The sequence below is a fragment of the Natrix helvetica genome (assembly GCF_964273705.1).
Source record: "Natrix helvetica genome assembly, chromosome: 11".
NCBI lineage: Eukaryota > Metazoa > Chordata > Lepidosauria > Squamata > Natricidae > Natrix > Natrix helvetica.
In genome coordinates this window covers 13,322,461-13,344,090 of record NC_138562.1, presented here as the reverse complement: position 1 = coordinate 13,344,090, position 21,630 = coordinate 13,322,461, and the positions used below count along the sequence as shown (strand labels likewise).

General features: G+C 46.3%; 2 protein-coding genes across 3 annotated transcripts in view; one reads left to right on the top strand and one right to left on the bottom strand.

Moving 5' to 3' along the window:
* Positions 1-6,280, top strand: part of TNMD (tenomodulin) — a 19,408-nt gene extending 13,128 nt beyond the window's left edge. For both annotated transcript variants that reach the window (XM_081964379.1, XM_081964378.1), the window contains 2 exons: positions 1,029-1,198; positions 3,788-6,280. In XM_081964379.1, coding sequence (XP_081820505.1) covers positions 1,029-1,198; positions 3,788-3,997 — 380 coding nt within the window. In that variant the 3' untranslated portion in view covers positions 3,998-6,280. The remainder of the gene's footprint in view (positions 1-1,028; positions 1,199-3,787) is intronic.
* Positions 5,192-21,630, bottom strand: TSPAN6 (tetraspanin 6). Its single transcript, XM_081964380.1, has 8 exons — positions 21,518-21,630; positions 17,289-17,477; positions 16,754-16,828; positions 15,018-15,116; positions 13,805-13,960; positions 11,677-11,760; positions 10,069-10,171; positions 5,192-8,803 (listed from the first exon to the last, which is right to left on the bottom strand). The coding sequence occupies exons 1-7, from the start codon at positions 21,602-21,604 to the stop codon at positions 10,103-10,105; spliced, it is 759 nt and encodes a 252-aa protein (XP_081820506.1). The 5' UTR covers positions 21,605-21,630; the 3' UTR covers positions 5,192-8,803; positions 10,069-10,102.

Genomic DNA, 21,630 nt, shown 5'->3' with positions numbered 1-21,630 from the left:
AATGACCACGTTTAAGGAAACTTACTGAAAGATTTGAAATTGACAAGGGCAGAGACAGACACATCCAGCCAACCTTGATGGCCCTCTGATGATTTCTGTAAATTGCTTGGAAAGTTTTTAAGCAGCAAAGCTGCCAGGAATATTTTAAAGGCAGCGAGGCTTTGCATCATTAAGCCAACAATGCTTTCAATCATATTCTGAAGTGGCATTTGGAATCACTGAAGGGTTGGATGAGCTTAGTCAAGCCAAAAATTAAATCCAGAACAGCGGAGATGTTCTGGGTTAAGAAACTGACCAGTCTGAGAGTAGCAGCAGCAGGGCGATTATTCTAGTCTATTCTGAAAAACACCTGAAGGGTGGAAACTAATCCACCCTAAGGGTGGAAAGCAATGGGTGGGAACTAATCAAGGAGAGAAGCAACCTAGAATTAAGGAGAAAATTCCTGGCAGTGGGAACAATTAATCAGTGGAATAGCTTGCCTCCAGATGTTGTGGGTGGTACAACACATTTAGAATACTGCATCCAGTTTTGGTCGCCACAATGTAAAAAAGTTGTGGAGACTCTAGAAAGTGCAGAGAAGAGCAACAAAGTGGATTAGGGAGATGGGGACTAAAGCATATGAAGAACGGTTGCAGGAACTGGGTATGTCTACGTTAATGAAAAGAAGGACTAGGGGAGACATGATAGCAGTGTTCCAATATCTCAGGGGTTGCCACAATGAAGAGGGAGTCAAACTATTCTCCAAAGCACCTGAGGGTAGAACAAGAAGCAATGGGTGGAAACTAATCAAGGAGAGAAGCAACTTGGAACTAAGGAGAAATTTCCTGACAGTGAGAACAATTAATCAGTGGAACAGAAGTTGCCTTCAGAAGTTGTGAATTCTCCAACACTGGAAATTTTAAAGAAGAGATTGGATAACCATTTGTCTGAAGTGGTGTGGGGTTTCCTGCCCAAGCAGGGGGTTGGACTAGAAGACCTCCGAGGTCCCTTCCACCTCTGTTATTCTGATTGTGGACCTCCCTCCCCAGATCCCAATGTTCTAGACTTTGAAAATGGAGAGGAGGATCCGGTACCCATGGATGAGCGAAACCAAGCAGACGTTCAGCAGGGGCGCCGGTCCTTGAGCCAGGAAGGAAGCCAAGGCCCCAAACGCCACGCTCGGCAGTTGACCGAAGAAGACCTACCGGTGAACGACTACGTAAGTCTTGGGAATTGAAAAACCAGGCCACTGTCACAAGGCAATTCTCATGCCCGGCCTCCAAGCCAAGTGGAATTTTCAGCAATCTTTTCCGCAGAGCTGAAAAGTCCTGTTCCTTCAATTAAACAGCCCCCCCCCCCCCGATAGCCTTCGGAAAATATGCGCAACATTTCTTGCTTCAAAGCATTGTGAAATCTGAAAGAACGGCAGAGCCAAAAGGTGAGGGCTATGAATTTGCAGCAGAAAGCGAGAGTCAAGGAAGGAATTAACAAAAGGAAGAATAAGAGTTGCAATGGAGATGGGTTATGTTGCATCCTGCCCTTGCCAGAAACGGGGCGGGGGGGAGGGGGGAGATGCAGGAAAGAGATGAAGGATTGTGATGATGTACAAGGGACACTACTCTGATAAGGAATACAGGAAGCTGCCCTAAAGCAGATCCAATTATCTGTCTAGCAAGCTCAGCCTTCCCTGTTTGGACTAGCTTGTCTCCATAGCAATACTAATAGACTTATATACCGCTTCATAGTGCTTTTACAGCCCTCTCTAAGCCATTTAAAGTGTCAGCCTATTGCCCCTCCCCCCCAACAATCTGGTCCTCATTTCCCCCCTTGAAAGAAGGCTGAGTCAACTTTGAGCCGGTCAGGGTCGAACTCCAGGCTGTGGGCAGAGTTAGTGTGCAATACTGTATTCTAACCACACCACCACTACAGCTCTTACATAGCGATTGCAATAGCTTATACTTATATCCCGCTTCACAGTGCTTTTATAGCCCTCGGTAAGCAGTTTTAGAGTCAGCATATGGCCCCCAACAATCTGGGTCCTCCTTTTATCCACCTGGGAAGGATGGAAGGATGAGTCAACCTTGAGCTGGTCAGAATCGAACTGTTGGCAGCGAGTAGTGAGTTCGCCTGCAATATTACATTCTAACCACTACACCACAATGGCTCTTCTATAGCAATAGCTATAGCACTTAGACTTATATACGGCTTCACGGTGCTTTACAACCCTCTCTAGTTACCTGCGGGATCGTATTCTGCCCCATACATCCCTACGACCCATCCGCTCGCACAGAGAGGGACTTCTCCAGGTGCCGTCCACCAGACAGTGCCATGGGGCGGCGCCTAGGAGCAGAGCCTTCTCTGTGGCGGGCCCAGCCCTGTGGAATGACCTCCCCCCGGATATTAGGACCACTACTGACCTCCGCTCCTTCCGTGTTAAGCTCAAGACCCACCTTTTCCAAATAGCTGGCCTGGCTCAACCATAACTTCGTAACACTCCTGATGGGTTTTTTAATTTAGTAATTTTATTTAAGGGGATTTTAAATTGTGTTTTTAATTGTGTTTTTAGTTGTGTTTTTAATTGTCTTTCACTTATAAGTCAACTCTCCTCCATGCACATATGTATATGTCCCTGTTCTTTTTGTATATATGTTTGTCTTATGTGTATTTTTATCCGTTTTGATTGTACGCCGCCCCGAGTCCTTCGGGAGAGGGTTGCGGCTAATCAAATAAAATTATTATTATTATTATTATTAGGTGGTTTATAGAGTCAGCCTATTGCCCCCAAAAATCTGGGTCCTCATTTTACCCACCTCAGAAGGATCGAAGGCTGAGTCAACCTTGAGCCTGGTGAGATTTGAACTGCCAAATTGCAGGCAGCAGAAGTAGCCTGCAATGCTGCACTCTAACCACTGCACGGCTCTAGCTAATCTTGGAAAGAGTAGATATAATCCATCACCTTGGCCCTCCTGGCCACAAAACAGGATGTAGTCCCAGTAACTGGGTTTACCCATGGCAGTTAAATCATTGTGAAGTCTGCTTGGCTTCACCAGTCAATGTAAGCCACCAAAGCAAGAATCAAAGGAGCATCATGTGAATTTTATCGCTATTGCCTGATTCAGAGTTTGATTCTTTAGCAACAGTGCATTTGTTGATTGGCTTAGCCCAGAGGTCAGCAACCTGCGGCTCTGGAGCCTCATGCGGCTCTTTCATCCCTCTGCTGCAGCTCCCTGTCACCAGTTGGCTCCACAATTGATAGGGCTTTGGGTTAGGACAGGTAGAGGAAAAAGGAAGTAGTGCTAGGAGAAAACTCTATGGTGGGGGAACTGGACTTCCGGTTGGCTCCAGAATTTAACAGGGAGCTTCCGGTTAGGACCTTTGTGGCTCTTTTGAGTGTTTAAGGTTGCTGACCCCTGGCTTATGCCCTTGTATAACCTCAACCGAAGACGGTTTGCACTTGGTGGGAATCCATCAGTATGTCCCTTAGATCAGGGGTTTCCGACCCATGTTGGCTGTGGAATTCTGGGAGTTGAAGTCCACAAGTCTTAAAGTTGCCAAGGTTGGAGAATCCCGTCCTTTCGGGTGTGCCAACAGATGCCCGCCAAGTGCAAACCCATGGCTGGTTGAGGAATTCTAGGCGTTCACAAGTCCACAAGTCTTATTAAAGCTGCCAAGTTGGGAGACCCCCGCCGTAGGAAACCCTTGCCCCCCCCCTTGTAACTTTTCCTTAGGCCAGTCAACTTCTAGCTTGTGTTGGTCAACTCAATGAGTCCATTGTCTCCAACTCAACTCATTGTTCCTTCCTCCCTAGACCGAGCACGGCCTCGAGTTCCATGACCTTTGGGATGCGAGGGGATACTGCTGCGCCCGCTGCCGTCGAGCCCACCGCTACTGTCGCAGAATATGTGAGCCGCTGCTAGGGTACTACCCGTACCCCTACTGCTATCAGGGCGGGCGGGTGATTTGCCGTACCATCATGCCCTGCAATTGGTGGATAGCACGGATGTTAGGGCGGGTGTGAGCACACTCCATCCAATAGTAATTAAAAAATAAGCTTAGTGCAGCGCCAGCTCCATTCTGGCCGTCTCCCTGTAGACTTTTCTAGCCGTGTCATTAGCACGATGTATGCGCACATTTCTGCTAGAGCCACTTGGGTGGCCCAGATGCCATTATCGCCTGATCATTCTCTCTGCCCTTTCCCTCCCCCGCGCCCCCAAACTGTGTCCTTTATGCAAGCCATTTCTCTGGGTCGTATTTTTTTTCCTTATGTTTTCGCGCCCCTCGGATATATTACTCGGCGTAAAGTTTTCTGCAACGCATCCAAGTGAAGCAGCAAAAAAAAAAAAGCACGCTGCGATATAAAGTGGAGGTTTTGGAATGCAAGCATTATTAGCGATTTTAAACGGGTTTGCAAACTGCAAATCAGATTGGTTCCCTATAGACAGGGAAATGAAAAGCCATTTGGGGGTGTCTGCTGATATTGCCAAACTGGAACCAAATGTTGCATGCATTCCGTAATTGAAAGCAAGAAATCTCTTTACACCAGCATTCCCCTAAAAATCCGCAAGAGGGCATCCTTTACCTGGAAATAAACAGTATTAACTCCTATAAACCTAGGAGCGCATTTTGCAAACTGTGTTTTTGCAGCTTCAACGGGAATACTTATTTTTTGATACCCCCAAAAAAATGTGTTAAAAAATGCAAATTAATTTTAGCAACTTAGGGTACATGTCCAAAAAATATATTCAGGTAATCCTCGTTTAGTGCCCTTAATTGAGACCGGCAGTTCAGTCAGTAAGCCAAAGAATGGCTAGGTAAAACCACAACTGCGCTTAAGATCTTCCTTCAGCAATAAAGTTTCCAGTTTCTGGCAAAAATTACCCCTCAGCAAACAATGGACACTTAACAACCACAGGGTTTGCTTTGTGACCATGTTCTCTTCAGTGTTGCAAAACGGATCATAAAATCAGGTATAGGGACTCTCTTTGCAACCGTCACGACTGACGGCTTATAGGTTCAATTACGGTTGTAAGTTGAGGATTACCCCTTACGTCTTAATTTGCAGGAAGATTAGAAAGGAGCATGTGTATATTTCCAACATTAACAAAAAGAGCAATTTATCCCCAAAGACACATCACACGCTAACGACCAGAGAAATCCAAATATTTGCTGAATTGCGACTGTTCGCAAGAAATCAAGACAACCAAGCGATGTATTTAAAGAGCTTTCAGAATAAAAAGTGTATAAAGGTTTATTATGTGTCCGGAAAGAATCCTCTATCGAATACAAACAAAAGAAAAAAGAAATATTCAAAGCATCACATAATACTGATGACGAAACCATACTCAAAACAGATGCAGAGTGACAGCTAAGATCAAGGACTCTCCCGACCAGTCTTAAAAATACACACACAGAGACACAAAGTTCACAACAACTCAGTTTCAAAGGCGTCACTGAAATCTGAATTTGTTTTCAGAGTAGGAATTGTTCCCCAGACGGGGAACGTGGGACCAGAGGAAACCTCTCCTTTCCAAAGAATGCCAGGGGTTTTCAGAATGCAAGGAATTAGCACCAAATACCGTTCAGGTTTTTTTGGGGGGTGGAGGGGAGGGCAGAGGCAGGCGGAATAAATTGGAAAGGAGACCAAGAGGAGTTTTTTTTTCCCCAGACCACAACTCAATGTAGATCCAAACCAGGTGTCGTCTGTTGAAGTAGCTTATTTATCTACAGCGGTAGATGAAACTTATTTATGTGCAACGGTACAACTCGGTACTCGACTGCATCAAAACTTGGGTACTTGACGCATTTTGACACGAAAATGTGTCACGGTACTCGTGGGTTGTTTCGTGATGGGCTGCAAGAAGAAGGGGGCAGGGGTGAAATGCTATCAGTTTGGGTGGACCAGTAGTTCCGAAGGTCAGTTGTGCAACAATCAGCTGTGCTGTGGGAATCACACGGCACAGCTGATTGTGGCACAGCTGATCGTTGGAATTTTTAAAAAACTTTTTTTTAGCATTTTTTAACTCCCAAAGTGAACCGGTAGCAGACTTCAGAGCATTTTATCCTGGAAGAGGGGGACAACCATAGAGGAAGGACAGGAAGCCAGCCAGCCTGGGAAGGTTCCTGACATAGGAAAAGGGCAGTGGTGGCTTGCAGTCAGTACGCCCCGGTATGGGCATACCGGAGCCGGCCCGGAGCACCGGGTACCGTTCCGGTACGGTGCTCCAGAGGGCCCACCCGCCCATCGTTGTAACTTCAAATGGTTACTAAACAAAAAGGCTGTAGGTCAAGGACTACCTATACACATCACACCCAAGTCATAATATGTATATTTGTTGTTGTTGAAGGTTTTGCATGATGGAGGTACTCAATTGTAATGCTGTAGTAGTGTTAGGGACAAATCAAAACCATTATCGCTTGACAAACCGTGTGCAAACTCCTGGGTCAATATCACATACACAGTTAATCTTCTTCTTCTAAATATATAAAAATGTGTGTGTGTGTGTGTGTGTGTGTGTGTGTGTGTGTGTTCCGAGCAATTTCAACCAAACTTGGTACATAGATGACTTAATCTCTGGAAACCAATACTGTGGGGGTAAGACACCTCGAAAACCCCTCAGGGTGTGTGTTCTGTTAAGATACAGACTGTTGTGCCTTTAAATGGCTTCTACTGTACTGCCGTAAAAAATTAATCTATCCTGTTTGGTGACGGGGGCTACAATTCCATTCCATTGCATAGGAAACTAGCTTATACGAACGCATAATTATCAGTCCATCTATCAGGGGTCGGCAACCTTAAACACTCAAAGGGCCACAAAGGTCCTAACCAGAAGCCCCCCATTCAATTCTGGAGCCAACCGGAACTCCGGTTCCCCCACCATAGAGTCTCCTCCTAGCGCAGCGTCCTTTTTCCTCAACCTCTCCTAACCGAAAGCCCTATCAATTGTGGAGCCAACCGGCGACAGGGAGCTGCAACAGAAGGATGAAAGAGCCACATGCGGCTCAAGAGCCGGGGATTACCAACTCCCGATCTAGATTAACGTTACCAAAATCTCTCAAAAAAAACTATTTCCCACCACGTTTGGAGATCATGCGAATTGGACCAGAGGCCTTCTACAACCCAAAGCATCTGTTCCACCAACAAGCCACAATCTCACTGGGGGCTTACATTGTTATTTTATCTTATCCCCTACCCATAAGTCCAGAAAGAACGAATGTTTATCTCTTTACCAAAAGGTAGGGTCCACTTTGGAGAGGACTCCAAGGGACGAGGATTCCAAAGAAGACAAGTGTCCTCTCTGAACATTTCTTGACTCCTCATCGGAATTTGGGATTAAGCCACATCAGATATATTTGAGGACCTTTGAGGCCAATTCTAAAGGTCAGAAGGCAACTCCAGATGCGAGTTTGATACGGGCCACCAAAATCTTCATCGCGCTTTTGTTCAAAGGAGGACAACTGGTTCCAGAGGAGCTCCTCCATCCAGCAAGGAAGTCTCAGAAAGCTTCAAAAATTGAAATAGTGTTTTTTTGTTTCCCAAACTCGGCAGCGTGAAAATGCACAGACTTCAACTTATAGAATTCTGGGGGGTTAAAATCCACACATTATCAAGTTGCCAAGTTTGCAAAAATTGCAAGCTGGATTCTCCAACAACAAAATACAGGTGATCCTCAACTTACGGCCTCAATTGAGCCCGGAGTTTCTCTTGCTAAGTGAGAAGTTTGTTACGTGAGATTTGCCCCATTTTACGAGTTTTCTTTGCTACCTTTGACTTAGAACTTAGAAGAACTATAGGGTAATTTTTGGGGGGGTTCAGTGAATCACTGCAGTCGTTAAATTACCGTGTTTCCCCGAAAATAAGACAGGGTCTTATTTTCTTTTGAACCCCGAAATAAGCGCTTGGCCTTATTTTCGCAGAGGTCTTATTATTTTTGAGGTGCAGGAGGAGGCCTCAGGGCTGCCGCAGTGCTTATTTTCGGGGGTTTTGAGCATGCGCTCAAAAGCCTGATTGGGCTTATCATCCGGGGAAGTCTTATTTTCAGGGACACAGGGTAGTAACCCAGTTGTTAAGTGAATCTGGTTCCCCCATTGATTTTTGCTTGTCAGAAGGTCGCAAAAGAATGCTACGTGACTCCGGGACACTGCAACTGTCATAAAGCTGAAGCAGTAAATCACGTAACCATGGGGATGCTGCAAGAGTCATTCAGTGTGTAAAACTGGTTATGTCATTTTTCCCCCAGCACTGCTGTAACTTTGAATGCTTACTAAATGAACTGTTTGTAAGTCGAGGACTCTCTATATAGTATTTGAGCCCCGAAATACAGTATTTGAACCCCCAGCTAAAAAGCTGTGGAGGTCTGGCTTGAAATCACTCATTGTATTTTTTTTTAAGGTATTTTGGATCTGGGTAGGATTTGATAGTCCAGAATACGAAGCATTATTCAAGGGAGAGAAAAACAGGCATTTCACTAAAAGAGGCAGCTGTCGGTTAAATTCTACTACAATAGCAAGAACAGGCTAATATCAATTTAAATAATACGTCCACTTAAATACGTAGAAGATTAATGACACAGCAACTAATAGTACTATGAAAAGCTTCCCTTTAAAAAAAAAAAATCACGCACCCTATTTTAAAACCACTGGTCCTCAGTAGTTTTAAATCTCAAAGGAAAAGCCCCTTGCCGTGTCCTTGGTGCTTTCAAACATAATTCAAATAAAATCTCAAAAGAGGGCAGTCAAATCAAACTGGTTTTCAAAAGCTCAAGTCTCTCAGGGAAATGGCTCCTAAAAAAAATAATCTTCTGTTTTTTGTTTGTTTAAATAAAACCTGCAAATAAAGAACAGAAAAGAAGAGGTTAAGAGACAGTTGCTTTTCAATGCCAAGAAATTACACATTAAGTCATAACGGGGGATGGAGCTTGCTAAAAACATCACAATTTGTAAAAACACTTTACACCTTATTGTTATGGTTGTGTGTCAGGTGCTTAGTACGACGTGCGTATCCGGCAAATAACCATCCCTATTATAATTCCCCCAAATCGGCAAATATACCATTTTTGGAAGAAAACACAGGACTCAAAAGTGCATCGAACCATTGATTTGTGTGAGCAGAGGTGAGTTGCTCCCGGTTCAGCCCAGATCAGCCAAACCAGTAGTAGAGGCGGCGGGAGGCTCCGCCCACCCACTGGACGCTTCTGCACATACGCAGAAGCGTCAGGCGCACGGGGGAGCGTGCCTGAACCGGTAGTAAAAAAATTGGCAACCCACCACAGAAGGATAAGATAGACGAGGAGGAGGAAGAAAACTGTAGGGTCCTTGGTGATCTCTGAGCTTGGTTGTTTTCTTGCAGATGTTTCATTACCAAACTAGGTAACATTATCAGTGCTAGAAGGGAGTGGTGTTTGCAAGGAGGAGGAGGAGGAGAAGGAAGAGGAAGTTGAGGAGGACCGTGGAGTCCTTGGTGCTCTCTGAGCTTGGTTGTTTTCTTGCAGATGTTTCATTACCAAACTAGGTAACATCATCAGTGCTAGAAGGGAGTAAGGATTGCAGGAGGAGCAGGAGGAAGAGCAGGAGGAGCAGGAGGAGGAGGTGGAGGAGGAGACTGTGGTGCTCTCTGAGCTTGGTTGTTTTCTTGCAGACGTTTCATTACCAAACTAGGTAACATCATCAGTGCTAGAAGGGAGTAAGGATTGCAGGAGGAGCAGGAGGAAGAGCAGGAGGAGCAGGAGGAGGAGGAGGAGGAGGAGGAGGAGGAGGAGGACTGTAGGATCCTTTGTGCTCTCTGAGCTTGGTTGTTTCCTTGCAGACATCATCAGTGCTAATAAGGAGAGGGACGTTTGCTCTCATTTCATATTAGCAGCTTGCCCTATCAAGTGGGTTGATACTGTAGACGGCTTTTCACTTCAAAGGACAAAGTGCCCTTCCAATCAAATTGTAAGGTTTTGGAAACTGACAAGTGCTTTGCTTGCCAGATGGTTCCATTCATCTAACTGGATTTGGGCCATTTCTTTGATTTGGAAAAGGAGGGGCCCCTCCTTCCCACCCAGGGCCAAGGGAAGAGGCAAGGGTTCTTTATTGCAAAAACATGCATACCTCGGAGTGTTAGGCGAACTCCCGTCTTCCAGGGTTACACCATCTCGTACTGGTTACTTGTGATGGAGCGGGAGAGGCAGCAGGCCAAGAAAATGCCAATCAACTTAACAGAGAAAACGAGAAACAGGATTAACGGGATGGCATCAAGCTAAACATCTGTACAGGTCATCCTCGACCTCGCTTAGTGACCGCTCAAACTTACAACGGCACCCAAACAAGGGACTGATGGATGTTTTTCATACGGATGACCGTTGCAGCGTTCCCAGGTCACGTGATCAAAATTCGGACGCTTGGCATCTGACTCGTATTTATGACGGTTGCAGCGGTCCCCTTTTGCGACCTTCTGACAAGCAGAGTCGAAGAGGAAGCCAGATTCACTTAACGACCGTGTTCCTAGCTTAACCGCTGCAATGATTCACTTGGCAAGAAAAGTCGTAAAATGGAGCAAAGCTCACTCAATAAATGTCTTGTGTTTAACAACAGAAATTGTGGGCTCGGGGATTTCTGTACTTTCATATCTACTCAGGTGATTCTTCTTATTTCAATGACATCAATAACACACTTATGCAAATATTGCAATGTTATACAAATGGTCATTGAAACTGATCATTAAACTCATTGCACCAATTCCTCTGGAATGGACTTCTAGCTCCAACTGCATCAATTATTCCCCCTTTACTCCATAACCAACAAAGTTTTACTACCAAATTAATCCCAACAACTTCCATACATCTTTAATGAGGCCACATATACGTTAAGGTGAGCATCCTCCCCTCCCTCCAAAAATCATTTGGAGGCTGGAGGGCATCAGGCCAAATGTAAGCGGTTCCTGGGCAGGAGCCAGATGTTGTGGCCCGCCAACGGCCAGTGGAGCTGGCAGCAGATTCGGACAGTGAGGAGGTTGGGGAGGAACATGGGCCAGTCTTGGTGTCTGGGGAAGGCTCTGATGAGGGCTCTGTGTCGGAGGCAGAGAGGGGGCCAGAGCCGTATGCCAGTTATCAGCTGCCTTCAGAGGCAGACATCAGTGAGGCAGACAAACAGCTGGAGCCTGTTCCCAGTATGTGCATGCACAGAGTTGCCCAATGAAGGGAACAGCTAAAGAAGAGGGGTCAACTTGGGAGGAAGGCCCCTTCCACAGGTGGATGATGAATGGCCCCTCCCAGAGGAAATAAAAGAGGAGCAAAAGGGGAGTGGAGTTTGCAGGAGACAATTAGTTCGCTTAATTGGTTCATGACTCCCCGAGACTCCTTGCCAAGTTCTGCAGATATCGGCCTGGCAGCTCTCCAAGCCAGATAAGGTCTGTGAGCGTAAATCCTCCCTTGAAAGACTTTGCTGGATGTGGATGAGCAGAATTCACAGTAAATTAATAAAAGGGGTTTTCGTCAGGACCAGGAGTTTGCTTCAGGCTCTCAGGAAGCCTGAGTCAGAACACCAGATGTTGGCACTGCTCAAGAAGAAGAAACAAGAGTCTTAACTGAACAGCAGCTGGCCAGGGGTTTCCATTTGCCTTTGCTAGCATGATAATCAAAGATCAAATGGAGGGGGGGAGAAAATAGAGGTGTTAGGAGAGAGGAAGGTCCAGCTGCAGGGTTCTTAAGGAAGGCTCACCTGGAAACAAGCAGTGCCGAAGGAGATCCCAGCCACAATGCCCATCTCGGAGTCCATGGTTTGTATCACCAGGCTAAAACAACCCTGCAGAGAGAAACAAAAAAGGCCTTTTCACAAGGAACCAAAAACACACCCAGTCCATTTCAACCTCGACTTGACTTTAACCTTAATCAAAGACAGTGTGCCGAGTTCTCACAATGTGGGAGGCTTGCAAAGATCCTCCAGGTTGTGTCAATATTTGTGCAGCGCCCTCTGTGCTCCCAACTTAACTGCAGTGGACTTTGGAAGGAGTAGCAACCAAGACCTGCTCCCTACTCAGCTCAGCAGGAAAGTAGGGAGAATAAAGGCCAGCAGCCTCCTCACAATCCAGTGTTTGCATTCCATGCCACACATTCTTCGTTCTCTCACTTCGGGCTCCTTAACATGATCACGGACACTCAAAGTCACCGCGACTAGAGCTAAACTAATTTCACAGGACACGGAAGCAATGAAACTGGTGAGGGTGAAGCTCAGGGGAGTCCCAGCTTCATTCCTTCTACTCAAGGCCATCATGTCCTGCCCTAACAGTTTTGAAACCTTCTTGAAGACACATCCTGCCTAAGTACAGACCTTCTGTTGTCACCCAAAAGTGCTTTTTCAAGAGGCAACTGGACTTTCTGGTTTTTCTTTTGAAGACACTTCTTGGATGAGAAGCGAAACGTTTTCAAAGAAAAACCAGAAAGTCCAGTTGCCTCTTGAAAAAGCACCTTTGGGACAACCATGACCTGGGTGACTGAGGATCTCCATGAACCTTTTGTTGGCCCAAGCAAAGCCTCACTGCTGTGGCCCGTCGGCCCCTCCAGCAGCCAAATCAGAGGAGGCGGCATGGGAGGCAGATTTAGCATTAAGGCAACCTGAGAGCTCCGAGGGGGAAGAGGGAGTGGAGCTGGCAGAGAGACAGACAGAGGCGGAGCCTGGCCTGTCCGTCAACTCTGGGGTGAGGAGGTGGCTAATGAGGAAGAGGAGGAACAGCTGGGTCCAGTGCCTGACACACAGATGCACAGAAGGCAGAGGAGAGGAGAGCAGTGGGAATCTATGGGCCGATCCTTGGGACAGAAGAGCCACCGCTGTTAGCTAAGCCCCACCCTAGCTGTGGGGATAAAAGGCAGAGGGCGGAGGTGAATAGATGGGGCAGACAACTATTCGTCTTCCGGATGGCCAGACTTGTCAGCCTGAGATAGAAACTTTTTTTCCAGGGCTCTCCTAATAAAGCCAATCACTTTGTGAGTGGCTTCATCTAGTTATTTTCATTTATTTCTCAGTTAGTTGGTGTTTTTTTTTAAACGTTACCATTAAGCAGCTTGCCAGAGAACCAACGTTTGGAAGAATCGGCCCACGTTCCAGATTCTAGAGCAGGGGTCGGCAAGCCACAGCTCTTTCACACCTCTGCTGCGGCTCCCTGTTGCCTTGTGGCGGTAGAGGGATGAAAGAGCTGCCGTCCAGTTGCGTTGGGTGGAGCTTTAGTGCGGGAGCGAATTGCCCGTCCTTGTCTTTGTGTGGCAACAGGCTTCCCCCCCCCTCCCGTCGTGGTACATTTGCTGTTGCCGCCAGCAAAGAGGGCTGGGAGAGAACGGCGGGGGCGGATCTTACGGGGTGGGGTCCATCCCCCAAGACTGGCCTTCCTTCTCCCTCGTTGGCGGGGCCAAGAGAAAGAAGGAGGTGGCATGGGGAAGTGCTCTCCTCCCCTGGCAAGCGCCGAGCATAAAGGGGGTGTGGCTGGGAGGGGGAAGTCATGTGACTGTGTGGGAGTGAGTCGCAGGGGTGAAATTCAGCAGGTTCTGGAGAATGGGTAGCGGAAATGTTGAGTAGTTCGGAGAACTGGCAAATACCACCTCTGGCTTGCCCCGGGGTGGGGTGAGAATGGGGATTTTGCAGTCTCTTTCCCCTGCCACACCCACCACGCCACGCCGACACAGAACTGGTAGTAAAGAAAATTTGAATTTCACCACTGAGTGAGTGATGTCGGGTTGGCCACGCCCACCCAGTTTTTGTGACTCCCGGTGTTTTGTTTTCGGTGGGAAACGGGTCCAAATGGCCCTTTGAGGGTTTAAGGTTGCAGACCCTAGAGAAACCCAGAAAGTTCACTTACACGTTCATAAACTTTGTCTCCCGCTATAGTGGCGTTCTTCAAGTCACTGTCTGTGCAGTTCTCCGAAGGTTTGCAGCAGCTGACGGGAATGCCTTTCTCTTTGAAGTAGTCGCTCGTTTTCCAGTCCGTGAAATTCTCTACGCCACAGCAGTGCAACTGTGCAAAACCAAGGGAGCCCGAGATGACCAAGCAGGACATGCCAACTATGCCTCCCAGAAACAGGACGCCCCAATGTCCGAATCGCCGATTGCAGAACTTCCAAAAAGGGCTCTAACTTAGAAAGGGATATTTCCTACATCTGGCTTGGAAGTGTTCCATGTTAACCTCAAACACCCTTTGGGAATATTATTTACAATAGCAATAGCGCTTAGACTTATATACCACTTCATAGTCCTTTACAGCCCTCTCTAAGAGGTTTTACAGAGTCAGCCTCTTGCCCCCAACAATCTGGGTCCTCATTTGACCCACCTCGGAAGGATGGAAGGCTGAGTCAAACTTAAGTTTGGAAGGGACCCTGGAGGTTTTCCAGCCCAACCCACAGATGTTCTTCTACATCTGTAGTAGGGATTATCCTTCAAATGAACACAGCAACTTCTGAGAAGTAATATTTGTCCAAACCGTGAGACAGCGAGGGTGTAAATGTGTCCTATCACTAACTGCTTACCTTCGGTCTCTGAGCTTGGTTGATTTCTGGAGACGTTTCATTACCGAACTAAGTAACATCATCAGTGCTAGTAGAGTAGGGTTTGCTCTCATATTCTAGTGGCTTGCCCTGTCAGTGTTGGTGGGAGTATTGGGTATAACACCAAGATTAACATTAGCAAAAGCACTTAAGACTTACCGGTATATACCGCTTCACAATTCTTTACAGCCCTAAGCGGTTTACGGAGTCGGCCTCTTGCCCCCCAACAATCTGGGTCCTCATTTTACCCACCTCGGAAAGATGGAAGGCTGAGTCAACCTTGAGCCTGGTGAGATTCGAACTGCCAAATTGCAGGCAGCAGAAGTAGCCTGCAGTACTGCCCTCTAACCACTGCACTACCGCGGCTCTTAGAATAGCCCAAGTTAAACAATGGGATGCCTTGCATGCACTCTACACTCAAGCGTAGTCCTCGGTTGAGTGAGTGGTATTTGCATTTTATATAGATAGATAACAAACCATAAGTATGTAAGTTATAACAAACACAGAGAAAAATAGAAGGTTTCCACTCACAGTTTTCTGGATGTGGTTGATTGCTTTGCTAGGGTCGTCTCTGGTCCCATTGTAACGCTTCACAGCATTTTCATAGTTTTTCTTAAAACTATCCTTTATCTTTAAGGAAAGGGAGAAAGTTCCATTGCACAGGTGAGGCTTCAGCCATTTGAGTGAGTTAAAAGTAAGGGGAGATGCAGAGGAATGAAAAGGCCGATAACGTATCGGAATGGTAGATTCTTAGAAAAGACTTTGCCGAAAGAGAAAAATGCCACTTTTACGATATGGTTCAAATTAGAGGTGGCAATTTTCTATCGGTTTCAACTTTGTGTTCAATTGTGTGTGTTTTTTTAAATGCAATTTTTAAAAAACGAGAATCTGCACATACTTTTATACAGCAAAGATGACAAAGCAGATGTTTCCAAATGCATTTTGGCACGTTAAAGCCATAGCTGATGCTAAAAACACAAAGGAATTTATAATTGGAAGGATTTACATTGCCTTCCGCATTTTGGTATGCACTCAAACAGCTTCTACACACAAACGCCATCCTAAATTTGCTGTGCAAAACTTACCGTCACATGACAGGCTGGTTTGGAAAAACATGTCAACGTTTTATAGAACGTAAAAGGAGCTTTGGACAACTTAAGGGCAATGTTACACACACTCCTATCCCCAAAGACATTGACTATGAAATTATACACCACTTCGATCCAGCTAGACCAGAGGTGTCAAACTCAAGGCCCACAGGGCCAACCTGGAAATATCAAAGGACCAGTCTGCAAGGTCTCTAACAGCCAAAACTGACCGCATGAGGCCCTCGCACAACCTGTTTTCGGCCTCCCCAGTCTCCAGCAGCACTCTCCCAGCCAAAAACGGGCCGCACAGAGGTCTCCGATGGCCCGTTTTCAGCTGGTAAAGTGCTGCAGGAGGCCGTCCAGGCTGAAAACGGGACACAGGGGAGCCACGCACAGCCTCCCAATGCCCTGTTTTGGCTGGCAGGATGCTGCAGGAGGCGTCCGTTCCATCTTCCCCCTCCCCCCACCCGGCCCGCTGGCCCGCAGAGGAGAACAACAATGCTCATCCGGCCCTCAAGGAAGTTTTACGTCCCCGAACTAGACTTTAGAACCGTGGTGGCACACGGAGCCATATTTGCTGGCACGCCAGCCATCCGCTCTGCCACACACCAACTGATTTTTCACCCTTCTGGAGGGCCAGGGGACGCCGTTCTTGCTCTACTCCAGATTCCGGAGGCTTTCCTGAAGCCTGGAGAGGGCGCGAAAAACGGCCCCAACAGCCCAACAGGAAGTTTGGAAACGATCCATTTCCGGCATCTTGAGGCCATCTAGGGGGGCTGGGGGAGGCCGTTTTCACACTCCCCAGGCTTCAAGAAAGCCTCCGGAGCCTGAGGAGGGGTTGTGTTCACGTGCGCAGGGAGGGGGGGCGTGCCTGCGCTGGTGCCCGGGAGGATTTAATTGGGGTTGGCAGGCGCGTGCGATAGAAAAAGTTTCGGCATCACTGCTCTAGAATGATAAATGAATGGAATTTGTTAGGAAACAGTGTTTAAGATATGGAGATCGGATTTCAATGAAATGACCTTTACTGGAAGGATTTTTCAGGAATCCTTACTGTTTGGCAAGCTCCAGTCTTCAAGGAAAACAAAAGAGGATCCTACGGCAAACTTCCTGAGGAAAAAATAACAGGAAGTTCCGTTTTTACCTCAGTAAAACAGAGAATTATCGAAGGCAAGCACGCACCTCATGTCTGAAGACAAAACCCAGAATAGCAGCCACCAACACCACGAGGAAGATGAGGGTTAAGAACATGGCATACTGCGGACAGAAAACAGGAAGGAAGAACATCAAAATGATCCTCAATGTTGTGGTACAAGAATAGGCAATTTAATGAATCAAACAGAATACAGCTGGAAGGGACCTTGGAGGTCTTCTAGTCCAGCCCTCTGCTCAAGCAGAAGACCCTATAGACTTATATACCGCTTCACAGGGTTTTACAGCCCTCTCTGAGCAGTTTACAGCGTCAGCCTCTTGCCCCCAACAATCTGAATCCTCATTTTACTGACCTCCGAAGGATGGAAGGCTGAGTCAACTTTGAGCCTGGTAAGATTCAAACTGCCGACAGCCGGCAGTCAGGAGAAGTAGCCTGCAGTACTGCATTCTAACCACTGCGCCACCACTAACATGCCTGCTGCGTCTTAACTTCTACCTGGGCTGAAATTGCAAATCCCAACCACTTACTTGCAGCTCAGCCAAAAAAGCCATTTGAAACAATTACCAATTTCAGCATCCATGTGCTTCCGCGACAGGTCGCAAAACAGCCGAAGGTGCCGAGCAGCGCGACCACCAATCCTGCCCCGATCAGGACATATGGAACATTGCTGGCCTTCTCATTCAGCAGGAAGAAGTAGACTTCCAGGCTCACCTTGCCCCAAATGCCAACGCTTAGGAGGATGACGCCCGTGAACTGGAAAGGTGGGAGAAAAAGACATGTGTGAATCAAAAGGGCAAGCATTTCAGGAGACGTTTCCCTGCAAACAAGCTGTCTCTTCTGAACCAGAATTCTCTGGGATTCTGCGCTGCCCTTGCAACTGATGCCGATCAGTTCTGCTTCGACCCGAGTTCAAAGCGGTCAACCACTGTCTTTTTTTGGCTCCGTAACCCAACAAGACAGACACAGACTTCAGAGGAGAATTAGAACTGCAGAAAAAACAATGGCTACCAACCTGCCTTCCATTGAGGAACCGTACACTGCACGAGTCAAAAAGAGGGTCGTGAAAATATCTACAGACCCCTCGCATCCTGGACATAAATTGTTTCAACTTCTACCCTCAAAACGACATGATAGAGCATTACACACCAGAACAACCATACCAGGGGTGTCCAAACTTGGGAACTTTAAGACTTGTGGACTTCAACTCCCAGAATTCTGGGGAATTCTGGGAGTTGAAGACCACAAGTCTTAAAGTTCCCAAGTTTGGACACCCCTGAACTAGACACAAGTTTTTTCCCAAATGCCATCACTCTCCTAAACAACTAATTCCCACAATACTGTCAAATTATTTACTAAGACTGTACTACTATTCTTCTTCTCATTCTTCCTATTACCTATCTCCTTCTACTTATCTAATGATTATCTACTGATAATCCAGGATGGTCTTTCCTCCCAAAACTATGGAGCCCATCATCTTGCCTAGGATTCAGAAAGAGGTTGTACTTTTTTTTAACTCATCAACTTTTTAAAAGTTTTTGGCCAACTATGTTCCCCACCCTCTAGGAAGCGTACAACTGATTTGCACAATCATTCAACCAAACTAAGGATTTAACCAGCCTCTAGGAAGCTTGTATCTTCCAATTTATATTGTTTTATTTGTTTACTAGTACGATTTGATAGCTTATTAGTAACCTATGACTATCAATAAGTTTTGTATCTTTTAATTCTTGATGAATGTATTTTATTTTCCTTATGTACACTGAGAGCATACACACCAAAGACAAATTCCTTGTGTCCAATCACACTTGGCCAATAAAGAATTCTATTCTATTCTATTCCATTCCATTCTTTACTTTCCTATTCTATTCTATTCTACTCCATTCTATTCGATTCCATTCTTTACCTTCCTATTCTATTCTATTCTATTCTATTCTATTCTACTCTACTCCATTCTATTCTATTCTATTATATTATATTATATTCTGTTCTTTGTTTTCTCTTTTACTTCACATACAACAGTGTTTCGTATCCCAGAATTTTTGCTCATTCTACAACCAGCTTCCACCAAGTCCTTCAAAAGCAAGCCCTTGGGGATTCCCACCCCACCCCAATCCCGCTCCCCCGCCTACCCCCATTCCCATGTATACAGATCCCCTTCCGTTTCTCTTCTGTGGAACGTGACTAAGAAAAACGACAGTGCTTTGCATTCAAAAGACCAACTCTGCTACTCCCTGGGGAAAAAGCCACACTCACCTGAATCCAAAGCCTGGAGCAGCAATGTTGAAAGGAAAGGACATGATTACTGACTGCATTCCACACATTGCTATTCACCAAAAAAAAACAAAAAAAAAACCAGCAAAGCAAACTGGCAACTTTAAAAAAAAATGAGAAAAGTAAAAAGACGCAAGACCTTGGGCCTGGCACCTATCAGAGAGGGTCCCTATTCCTTACTATATTCTCAGAGCTCAGCCCTTTCCTTGGATAAGGTTAGAATAAAATAACAGTTAGAAGGGACCTTGGAGGTCTTCTAGTCCAACCCCCTGCTGAGGCAGGAAACTGTATTCCATTTCAGAGAAGTGGTGGTCCAACCTCTTCTTAAAAACTTCCAGTGTTGGAGCATTCACAACTTCTGGAGGCAAGTTGTTCCACTGATTAATTGTTCTCACTGTCAGGGAATTTCTCCTCAGTTCTAAGTTGCTTCTCTCCTTGATTAGTTTCCACCCATTGCTTCTTGTCCTGCCCTCAGGTGTTTTGGAGAGTAGCTTGACTCCCTCTTCTTTGTGGCAACCCCTGACATATTGGAAGACTGCTATCCTGTCTCCCCTAGTCCTTCTTTCTATTAAACTAGCATCCTGCAACCGTTCTTCATATGTTTTAGCCTCCAGTCCCCTAATCCTCTTTGTTGCTCTTCTCTGCACTCTTTCTAGAGTCTCCACATCTTTTTTACATCGTGGCGACCAAAACTGAATGCATTGTTCCAAGTGTGGCCTTACCAAGGCCTTATAAAGTGGTATTAACACTTCACGTGATCTTGATTCTATTCCTCTGTTTATGCAGCCTAGAACTGTGTTGGCTTTTTGGGCAGCTGCTGCACACGGCTGGCTCCCCCTTGTCAAAGCGCTGATGTTATTATTTGTTTACTAAGCATGGGGAGGACTTTTGACGGTTGGTGAAAACTCTCTGAAATATTATTTCAATGTGTCCTATTTGGACATGGGCGGGTGTTGACAGGACAGCAGGATGCTCTGCTCTTTTTTGGGGTGTCTTTCATCAGGCTGTGTCACGTCCCCAAGAAATATCATTATTGCTGATCTAAGAAGAGGTAGGGAAGAGAAAGAAGATCGACATTCCTTTGAGAAGTGAGACAGGGCGAATTTCCCTTCTCTTCCCAGAATGTCTTAGAGACCCATCTTTTCCCCCCCTGATTACTTGCATAGGGATTGTTCTTTATACTATTTATGTTGTTTGTATCGTTTGTCTTGGATTGCACTAGTGACGCTAAAACCAAGTTTGTTGTATACATAATGTACAATGACAATAAAGGCTATACTATGGAAGAGGAAGGAGATATTTCTTCCTGCCGGGAGAATTCGTACCAGTCTCTCCTTGTGTTCAGTTTACGAAACTTTCCACAACTTTTCAAGGTTTCAACAACTCTGGATTGTCTCGGGCACGAGGGCAGAGGGAAAAAAATAAGAGGCTGAACTTGGAACCCTGATTACTCCCAGATTATCTCATCAGTAGATAGAGAACTAAAAAAAAACACCTTCACCCAGGATCAACCACCTTTCCTCTATTTTTTTTTTCTGGTTGGAAAGAATTTTGCAACTTCAAAGTTGGCAGGACAAAGGAAAGTCTGAAGCTACAACTGAGTGCTCATACTCCTCATTTAAGTCATGACTCCTAGGGCCACAAGCAGTGGATTCTGTTCACACAACTTAGGGGCGTGCATATGCCCACCAGCGTGCCTAATGTCCCCATTTATTTGTCCCCGTTTCCTGTATTCGCATTCATGTTTGTTCCTATTATTATTCCTATTCCTGTTATCTTCCACATGAGCGACAAACCAAATAAACAAATAAATAAACTTCAAGTGTTAAGGTTAAACACCACAAACTGGTTAAGCGTGGCGGGGAAATGCAAAGGAGAAGTGCAATAATGGGAAGAGGACAGAGCTTCGTCCAAGCAACATCAGACGCAGAGTTTGCACATTCAACGCAAAGAAAAAAAAAGGTTGACTGCATTTGCCCATCGCATGCAACGCCTAAGGCCTAAGCAAATAAGCTCACCCCTGGCGGAGGGATTCTGGGAACTGAAGCCTTTGCATCTCAAAAGTTTCCCAAGTTTTGAGAAACTGTGGGATATAGAGCTACTGTGCATCCTTTGTTGTTGTTGTTGTTGTTTTGCACCAGGTGCAAACAAGCCAATGCCCAGGTTGCCTCCGAGGCAAGTGGGACCAGAAGCCCCATGAGGGGCTGGGCTACGCATGATGGGGAATGTAGTCCCATACACACACACACACACACTTTTCTTTGCAAAAAGCGCCCCTTCCCTTCGCAAAAAGGGAAGGAGAGGAAGACAAAGGCGGACCCCTTGCCTTGCTCCTTTGTTTCTAGGGCAGGGGTCGCCAAACTTGGGCACTTTAAGACTTGTGGACTCCTGGAGAATGCTGGGAGTTGAAGTCCACAAGTCTTTAAAGCGGCCAACTTTGAAGACCTCTGCGTGTCCAGGGCGAAGGGGAGGGACCCCTCTTCCCCGCCCCCCGCCCCCATTGTTCCTAGACCCTTCCTCACCCAGAAGACGAAGGTGTAGATGAGGAGGACGCTCTTCAGGCAGGTGATGACCGGCTTGGTCTGCAGCCTCCTCGATGGGGATGCCATTGCGCCGCTCGTCCAGACCAAGCCAG

Excerpts from the sequence above, each read along its gene's own strand:
- TSPAN6 (XM_081964380.1), bottom strand. The coding sequence starts at position 21,604 with ATGGCATCCCCATCGAGGAGGCTGCAGACCAAGCCGGTCATCACCTGC. Across the intron at positions 17,478-21,517 it reads TCTACACCTTCGTCTTCTGG|TTCACGGGCGTCATCCTCCT; the intron begins GTGAGGAAGGGT and ends CCACCTTTCCAG. Across the intron at positions 15,117-16,753 it reads GTTTTGTCTTCAGACATGAG|ATAAAGGATAGTTTTAAGAA; the intron begins GTGCGTGCTTGC and ends CTTTCCTTAAAG.